The 9,913-nt window shown below is 40.7% G+C and overlaps 1 protein-coding gene across 1 annotated transcript; it reads right to left on the minus strand.

Moving 5' to 3' along the window:
* Positions 1–6,064: 6,064 nt before the first annotated feature.
* LOC143109892 (trace amine-associated receptor 13c-like) lies at positions 6,065–7,069 on the minus strand. The gene has a single exon (XM_076272699.1). It carries the CDS (start codon positions 7,067–7,069, stop codon positions 6,065–6,067), a length of 1,005 nt encoding a protein of 334 aa, XP_076128814.1.
* Positions 7,070–9,913: the final 2,844 nt, after the last annotated feature.

Here is a 9,913-nt window from a genome sequence, read left to right on the forward strand (position 1 = left end):
CGTTGACACACCCGCTCGCTTGGCTGCCAGTGCAAAGTAGCCTGTGCTTTGACACTCTCCGTGCAAGCGTGCGTGTCAGATAACCTTCCCCCCCCTTCGGTTTTTCATTCAATCAAATGACGTTTCTTGTAGGCCTACTGTTGTGCACTGCTGGCTGTCGGAATGATCAGCAGCAATGAGTTCGCTAAAATATTGGTGGGGACAATTTTGTCATGTTAAAATGTTGATTAGGACTAGTCCTTAGCGTCCCACCCTAAATCTACGCCCATGCCCTGATCTCCCCTTTGGTCTTAGTCCATAATTCCGGTTCGTCGGTCTTGTTGCGGATAGATTGCACATTTGATAGCAGTATAGTGGGAAGCGGTGGTAACTTTTGGCGATTGTCCAACCGAAAAGTTTTGAGTCTCCGGCGTAGGCCGCCTCTCTTCCCCCTCTTCCGAGGCCTCGGGGCCGGCGGTTTATACTGCAGCGCCTTCGGGATGGTATCAGGGATAATCCCGGAGATTGAAGTCCGCAACGAGAGAAGAAACTCTCTGCTGTATGCTCTCCCGGTAATTCCGCGTCCACCTGCTTTCCAACCAGGGGGTCAGGATTTGAAGGGTTAGCTTCAGCCACTTAGCATGGCATTTGGCCGCCAACATTTTTGAAAACATGGCGTTACATGGTTGCAACTTCCGGCACCAGTTTTTACATGGTGATTGGTAGATGACAGCTCATGCACGAGTTTAGTGTTGGGCACGAGCGTCATCGCGCGTCCATGTTGGTTTGCATTTCTGGAAGATGACAAATAAAACAACTAACTACTTGGATTAAGCTACTGATACTTGACTTAATGCCTACATGGTTTAGGCTGTATTACCGGACTTTGTGGTAAATAAACATTTTTTTTAATGTTGTCATATTAGGCTATTATTTGCCGTATATGCGGGGTGCCAAGTAATTACCTTAAAGTAACTGACTATGATCATACACTTTGGCAGATGCATAGCAATGATCTATATCCAATTATTAGCCTACTCATTGCGTTGTGTATGAAGACTATTTTAAAACGCACAGGCTGTAGTTCTGTAGAACGCAACGTCTGGATCATATAACCTGTCTCCCCAAGTGATTTAAAACGAAACAAATGTCAATGACTTATTTCGTTTGCTTTCTTGCAACATTGACAAGATTAGGCTATGCATTTGATTTAAATGTTCAGGCTGCCAGTCGAGGCAAAAGCCAAATGTCCAACAACAGTTGCAGACTCTATGCCTGCTCGAGCCACAATACCCGAGGGATGTGCGCTTCTATCGGAAGTTTAACTTGCGTTGGCTTCATTTCGTCTGCCTCAGGGCCGTAGTCACCATAGACATTGAGGGGGACGTGTCCCCCCCAATATTCAAATATGACCAAAATGTCCCCCCCAATATTCGGACATAGAAAAATAAAGAAAGAATAAATCGCTATACTAGGCCTACAGGAAACCAACACGTATCTGAAATGTAATCAAACGTAAATAACGCACAAATTAGTGACCTATGGTTCCAGAGTAGCCTACACCCCTGGGTGGTTTGTCCTGGTGATTTTCCGTTTTTCGTTAGTGGCGTGCGCTATCAAAAGCTTCCATTTACTGCACCCTACTGCAATGAGGTAGGGCTGTCAACAATATCGCAAAAGCTACCGGTACAATTTTCACAAAACTTCTTGGAAAGGTGTAGCACAGGCTAAGGAAATCCCATACATGTTTGGAGCCGATCAGACTGAAAGGGAACATTTTCCATATTGTAGCCTATTCTCGCAATGATAGCGAAAGTGAAACGTTTTATTTTAAATGATGAATTTGTGCAAGCCTGTGTCATTTCTTTCACATCTTTCAACATAAATAATGCATTCATATGCTAGTAGTAATGCCAGAAATTACCATGTATAGGCCTCTTAGAAATTATTGTTGCATCTTGCATATTATTTAGATGGGCACTCAATCGCGCATCCATGCAGGCAAAACGTGATCAAATGTGGTGACGTTTACAATACGTGATGGCCTACAGTTAATGTGAATCGCGGACAATAACCAAAGAAAGGAATTTGCACCTCCATTCACCAATTAAAGGCTGTAGTAGGCCTAGTGTTTCTACATGTTGGCACAAAACGTCATTCTGTCAGAAGCCAGTCTATAATGCATACAGGGGTAACATGAGGTGAGTCAGACAGAAGAGGGGCCTGTCTTAGTAGCCTGTTCCTGAATCCTGTCATTTTCAAACTACGTTAAAATTGTGTGATTAGCCGCCAGCATAATAAAATCTAAATTAAAAGACAAAATCTTATTAGGCTCCAAACCTATGAGTCTAAGGCTTCAGGTGTAAGTAATAAGTCAAAGAACCACATTCTGTGTAATATAGAGGTTATCATAAGATATTTAAGATGGACCAGTTAAGTTGCTTCTTCTCCACCCTTCTCTTTTCACAAAACTCACGGGGGGGGGGGCATCTGTGTCCGTCAAAAGTTTGGAATAACCGAATTGACTGACCTAACTAACGACTTGGTTGTGATTTTTAATAATATTTTTGCATGGTAGGAAATGTATTGAAATTCTGTTTGGGGGTCCCTCAGACCCCACCACAGATTTGGTCCCCCCCAATGTTGACATCATGACTACGGCCTTGGTCTGCCTGCAAATGTAGACTAGGCTTAACAAGCTGCAAATTCACACTGGGTGCAGCAAAAATCCCAGCTATCCACACGTTTCTTACATACCATGTCTACTTAATTAATAGTCATTTTCGTTGGATAGCCTATTGCGTAATAGGCCTACAACCTGTCCAAATAGTATTTAGGGATCATTATTTGTGAAGCCTAAAGTGACACAATATTGATTCGCATCGTTTATTATCACATATGAACATCACATTAAATAACCTAGGACTTCAGAGACAGGGCAAACTTTACCACCATTCCCAAAATGTTATCCCAACCAATTAAATGAATTTGCGCTTATAACGAGGTGAAGCGCGTTCCCGAACAACTTCTTTTCCTCTGAGGGAATGTCCAATCTTCATCAACGACATACCGTTGTACCTTACGTTGTCTCCGTCTGTAACGTGGAATCTAATAGGCTAATTCTAGCTGGTGCCGGAAACGAACACCCATGAAACGCCATTTTCGTAAAGATGGCTGCGGTCAATTTCATGTTTTTTTGGCTGAAGTGGCTAGCCTAGCATGGGCCATTGAAATGAATGGGGGCGGGACTTAGTCACTCTCTCCAGTTATATATAATACCTCCATGTTTCCAACAGGCAGGGGAACCCAGTAACAATGATACAGAGAGGAAGAGCACAAAAAGAGAGTTCCCATAATTTGCATGGCTGAAAATCACTGACAGTACACATTCATATGCGAAATTAAGTTTTAAAAGAGTCCGTTTAAGCAGTTCCAAACATTAAAAGATAGAGACGCAAGCTGCTGGGTCGCACGCGAAGGAGCGCCCCGGAAGCATTTGGACATCCTGTTCCATTATTTGATGGTTCACTATTTTTTTTTTTTTTTTTTTAAAGTATGTTTTTTGGGCTTTTTATGCCTTTAATTATACGATAGTGGAGAGTGACAGAAAGTGAATGGGAGAGAGAGCAGGGGTGGGATCCGGAAAGGACCACGGGGCGGGAATCGAACCCGGGTCGCCGGCATACGGTGCAGGTGCCCCAGCCGCGGGCCGGGTCGGGCCGATATTTCCAGCCACTATCCTCGGGCCGGGCCGGGCCGGGTCCTTGATCAAGCTTGCTTTTTTTTTTCTTTTTCTAATCATTAGCCTACTTGGGTGGGGAGCTAAAGCTATGCCATAGTCAGACTCAGAAATATTTTATATTTATCAAAGTAGGCCTAAGTAACAAGTGTACAAAGTTATACAAGTTAGGCTCAGAGTTACAAAATGTCTATTGTAATGTCATCTGCGCAACACGTGTCATGCGCAGCTCCACTCGCACACATCACACCGGGCCTGCTGTGCTTTATTGTGTAGCTTAAGTGCAACGTGAAGCTTAAAGATGTAAAGAAAAAAAATTAAAACAGGAGAAATAACTTCGAGGAAGTTTGGAGAAAAGTCAGAGGTATGCATTTGTCAGGTAGGCTATGCTTTGTTGCGTGCATTAAGTGCGCACAATGTTCCTATGACAGCAATACTTTAAGATGAACATGAAGCAGGCTTGCCATGGCAGAAATAATGATAGCCAGCCTTCAATGTCCTCTTTTGTCCTCTCAATGTCCTCTAAACGGATTTCTGTAGCTCAAACAGCTCGGAATTGTAGTTGAGAACGTCAGTTATAATGGCCCATGTAGCAAACCGGACAGTTGTAGCGTACTGATGGTTTCTTTATTTCTTTGTGAAAGTCCTGAGACCACCGTAAGAGCTATGTACAATATAATACAATAACATACAATAAGAACTTAACATGACACACATAACAGCAATATGTTAGGTTACAGTAAAATGAATAAAAAGAAAGAATAGTATTTAGCCACCTTGTTCCCGTTACAGCTGAGTGCTAAGATTTATCCTTAAGAATCCACTTCTTTAAGCTACAAAGTAGCACCGTAAGAGCTATATGATAAGCCTATAATACAATGATATTAATTAAGAACAAACAATATAATTTAACACGATATATTAAAACAAGGATAAAAGGAAAGAAAAGTATTTAGAAACCTTGTTCTCCGTAAGAGTCGTGTCCTTAAGCTACAAAGTAGCACCGTGAGAGCAACTTAAAAAATGTCGGGTTTAAATCGGGCTCGGGCTCATAATTACAGTTAACGTGTCGGGCCGGGTTGGGCTCGGGCACAATGTGCACGGGCTCAGGTAGGGTCGGGCTTGATTATTTGGGCCCGATCTAAGCACTACACTGGGGCATTGGGATTGTTTTTTTTGGCCATGGGGAAGAGTGCCACCTACTGACCACACCTGCTTAGCTTCAACAATTCTGCTGCTGGGTCCTAAACTAGCTGAGAATTTAGCGGTGTTACGTCTGCCTGTCACAGACCTGAGGAGTTCTTTAAAGCTTGGGGTAAGAAGAATCGCAATGAATACAGCACACACAAAAAAAAATGCATCACATCTTTTTTTCAGAAGGCAAACGTAGTAGGTTGACATACATTTTATACATCCCCAGCCAATGTGTAATGCAATAGTAATTTCCCCAAGGCAACTTTCTGTTGCAATTTTCTGTGTGTTGTGGACTGGTAACTTGTTAAGCCAATATGTTCTAACGTTGCATCAATAAATGTTAACTGCAAACACATAGTGGAGAGTTGATTTGATTTATACCAGACAATTTAAGTATGCTTAACTATTTGATCATATATGTTTGGATCATAGGCATGATGAACTTTTGTTCATTCGTGGCTTGACAAAATATCAACATCCTATGTTGCTTTTAGAGTATTCTACCACTGGCCCAAGTAGTGTGAAATAAATCTAAATAAAATAAATAAAAGTAGAATTGCATATAGCAAGAAGCTGGTCTGAGAGCAGATCTGGCGTTGTGCTGATTTTTTCTGGCGTTGTGCTTTGACCATTTTTATCAAAAAATATTTTGAAAACAATCAATGGTATTATCTTTATATTCTGGCAAGTTTAAAATATGATGGTGGGCCAGAGGTGGCGATCTGATAACTGGAAATTTGATGTTACTATGGGCTTGTGTTCACAATTTGGTCCCCCTTAAAAATATCTCCTGCGCCCCTGCTACCCAATATGACACTATCAAGGCCAACAACCCACCCTCTGGAATCAATGTGAGGTGGTTAACACTGCCCCCTCTTGATTCTTGCAGCCCCGGCTAACAAAGGAAAGAAAAGAATAAGCCTGCCAAACCAAATTTAAAGAAAGCAAACACCAATTGGAGGTGGTTTCACACACACACTTCACAGTGTAGTACCGCATACTAAGATAGAATGACAATCCATGTGGAGCAAAAGCTCAATTCACACAAAATAAGGGCCAACAGCAATGAAAGAAATAATGGAGAAAGTATATGGAGAAAAAAGATAAATCTTTTTGCAAATGTCTGAAGAGACACAACTCTTGTCAAGGGACTCAGTTACTTGAGAGAACATTTATCAGTGAGGAGTCAGTCCTACATATTCTAAATGTGAGAATTAATTTCATACTTTTTTGAAACCAAGAATAGAACAAGGCATAAATGATGGGGTTGATAGTAGAATTAAGGAAAAATAGTGTTAACATGGTATTTACCACACTGTCATATGATTGGGCTAACACATCAAATAGTAACATACAAATATAATATGGTATTAAACATATCAAAAACACTGATACAAGGATTCCAAGGACTTTGGCAGCTTTCCTCTCCAATCTCATTGAGTTGCCATTGTTCTGGACATCCAGTTGTTTTCGGTCCTTGAGTGCAGCTCTGATTAAGATGGCGTGCCTTCTTGCAATAAAAAATACTTTTAGGTACAGAATTATGATAGTGGCACACGGTAAAATGAACACAACAACAAGATCAACAGTAGACCACACTTCATTCACAAATGGAAGGCATCTATCTGGACATTTGTTTCTGAAGTACCCATTAAAGTAAAGAAGTGCACAGTTGTAAAACAGTGACACAATCCAAATGAGTATTGTTATAATGAATGCTATAGACAGCGATACCTTTTTGGAATAGAGGAAAGGATTGCTTAAGGCAAAGCAACGGTCAACAGCAATGAAAGAAATATTGTATACAGAGACAAATGTCAACTGGAAATTAATCGTATTGTACAAGGCACAAAATGTTGAACCAAACAGTGAACACGACTCAATCAAAATCATTGAATGCACTGGCATTACAAATAAACCTACAAAACAGTCAGAAATGGCCAGTGAGACAATAAGGATATTTGTTGGTGTATGGAGTTGTTTAAAATGATAGACAGCAGTTATAACCAGAAGGTTCCCACACACAGTACATATCACCACAGCTGCAGCAAACACATACATCGAAACATAAGCTGCCATAGAAGAGTACATTTTTGAACAGGTTGAGTTAATGGACTTCAGGCAATCACCTGTGTAGTTGATGTTGTGAAGATTCATTGATGCCAAGGATTTTTTGCGGAAAATGTAACAAAAATGGGGTCTTATAGCAGTGGGGCTATGATCAGTCTTATCCACAGAATGGAGTTAAAGAGATTTCCTTGAAGTGTTGAACCAGCGTGAGCTTTTATAGAGACCACCAGATCAACGTCCTTTGTTCACGTGATGTGTCTGTAACGTTTCTTCATTCTTACATCATCCTTACACGCGCACACATACACACACACATGCAAACACACTCACATCCACATGCACAGACACACACACACACATCCACATGTACAGACATGTGCACACACATAAACACACAGACACACACATATGCACACACACATACACACACGCACAGACACACACTCATGCACACACACACACATTCACACACACAGACACAAACACACACACATCCACATGCACAGACATGCACACACACATAAACACACACACATACGCACGCACACACACATGTACACACGCACACACACACAGGCACGCACATACTATCAATATTGGCAATTATAACAGCCTATACATAATTACAAATTCAGTAAAGGAAAACTGAATATTCATCATTTTATGCTGCATTTCCAGTATTGCCATTATATAGTTTGTCCACCAGATGGCGCAGCATCTTGCTGTAAGACACATATGCCTTACCAGAGAATGTCTAATAAGATTTCAAATGCCAAAAATCATATGGCCTTGCTGTATGTGGTCTCGGAATCGCCAATATTACGACTACATTGCCCAATTTTAGATAAAGTGTAACAGTAACCAGTGGGTATTGTATGACTCTAGTGAATCTGGTGTGACCCACTATTAAACTGGTGCTCCTGATAGCATGTCTCCCCAACATATAATCATGTCATGCGTGACATTAGTTCAATTCCTGGTGGTTTTGAAGTATGTTTTTTTTTCAATAGGCTTTAATTTAAATTCTTCCTTAACAGCATACCTCCAAAGCAGATCCAACGTGGCTCTGGACAGATCCAATAGTTTTAAACTTCAACAGAGTACTCACTTTCAAGGAAGTTAACACTTGGCAATGGAAAGTGGCCAGACTCTCTGTACAAATGAAATGTTTGTACGAGAGTCTGGTAGGACCAGGCTAATTAACCTAGGCAATCCACACATATAAAAAAAAATCCAACATTAATGTCCATAATTAGAGTTATGAGTAAAAAAGTGGAATGGTAGTGGCACAGGAAAAAAGTATTCAACACGCTAAGAAAAAGCAGTACACAAAGGCAAGGAATGACAAGGAACGAGCTGGAATCTAGTTACAGAGTAATTATCCCTCCTATCTGTGCAAATTAATATAAGCTGAGTACATATTGATGGGCTATAAAAAGGTTTTTTGTTACCAAGGTTTCACACAAGAAACATTTCATGATGGGTAAAAGCAAAAAGCTCTCCCAAGACCTTTGCAACATTATTGTTGCAAAACATATCAATGGATCTGGTTACAGATGCATTTCAAAACTTTAGAATCATCCAGTAAGCAGTATTGGAGCCATTATCTGCACGTGGAAGGAACATCACTGCATCATCAACCGGCCATGCACAGGATCTCCTCGCAAGATTTCTGACCGGGAAGGATAGTCAGAAGAGTAGCCCAAGAGCCAAGGACCACTGGAAGAAAGCTCCAGAAAGACTTGGAGGCAGCAGGTACAATTGTTACAGAGAAAATCATAGGTAATGCACTCCACCGCCATGCCCTCATGCTCACCCAGCATGACTCTATTACTGAAGAAAATCATGTCAAAGCTCGTTGAAAGCTTGCTACACAAAATTTGAACAAGCCTATGAAATACTGAAAGAATATCTTCTGGTCAGGCAGGAGTAAAATGTAACTTTTTGGATGTCATACTACACACCATATTTGGAGGAGAAATGGGACTGTGCATCACCCTAAAAATACCATACCAACAGTGAGGTTTGGAGGTGGAGGCATCATGGTGTGGGGCTGTTTTTCATCTCATGGTACTGACAGACTTCATACAGTTGAAGGAATGATGTATGGAGTAATTTTGTTCCGAGAGAATCTTGCCATCCACCAGGAATATGAGGATGAGACATGGCTAAACCTTCCAGCAGGACAATAATCCAAAGCATTCAGCAAGGGAAACTCTCAATTGGTTTCAGAGAAAGGAAATCAAGGCCCTGACTTAAATCCAATTGAACAGTTTTGGAAGTTAACTAAAGATCAGGATTCACAAGAGGGACCCCTGGAATCTTCAATATTAAAAGACTATCTGTTTAAAGAATGGGCCAAAATCACATATGAATACTGCGACTGATTAGTTTCGTCATAAAGAAAAGGTTTTTTCCACAAAGTTTCAGTAGGTGTGTTCAATACTTTTTTTCTGTGTCATTCCACTTTATTACACATAACTCTACTTATGGACTTTAATGTTTTTTTTTATCCACTTCGCCAAGTTAACATGGAGCTGTTTATTGGGCTATTCACTCTCTCCAGTTAACAAGGGAATTTAGAACTGTGGAGCAATGGTGTTGTGCTGATGCTGTTTCCATGGTGTTCAACTAATCGTTGAAATGGGGTTTATGCCGAATATCAGAAGACTACACTGGAAAACAGGTCTGATTACATCTGCTTGTCAAGCGTTGATTATGACGCATACATGGTAAAAATAACGATAAATAATCATTTTTAGGTGTATATGTGACCTCCATAAGACGACTTGCCGGTTGTAAACTTGCGTTAATAACGACCGATTGTTTTTTTTTACTCTAAACAACCAATACAAATGCAATAAAATAATATTTATTTTAGTAGGCCTAAGTATTGTGAATATAAATTGCCTACATGCAAACGTAACTCAC

This window comes from Alosa pseudoharengus, unplaced genomic scaffold, assembly GCF_046254945.1.
Source record: "Alosa pseudoharengus isolate Yale_2024_CS ecotype anadromous, Long Island Sound unplaced genomic scaffold, YU_APseudo_1.1 YU_APseudo_1.1_scf_7, whole genome shotgun sequence".
Classification (NCBI taxonomy): Eukaryota; Metazoa; Chordata; class Actinopteri; order Clupeiformes; family Clupeidae; genus Alosa; species Alosa pseudoharengus.

Coding starts and splice junctions, on each gene's coding strand:
- LOC143109892 (XM_076272699.1), bottom strand. CDS start 7,069: ATGAATCTTCACAACATCAACTACACAGGTGATTGCCTGAAGTCCATT.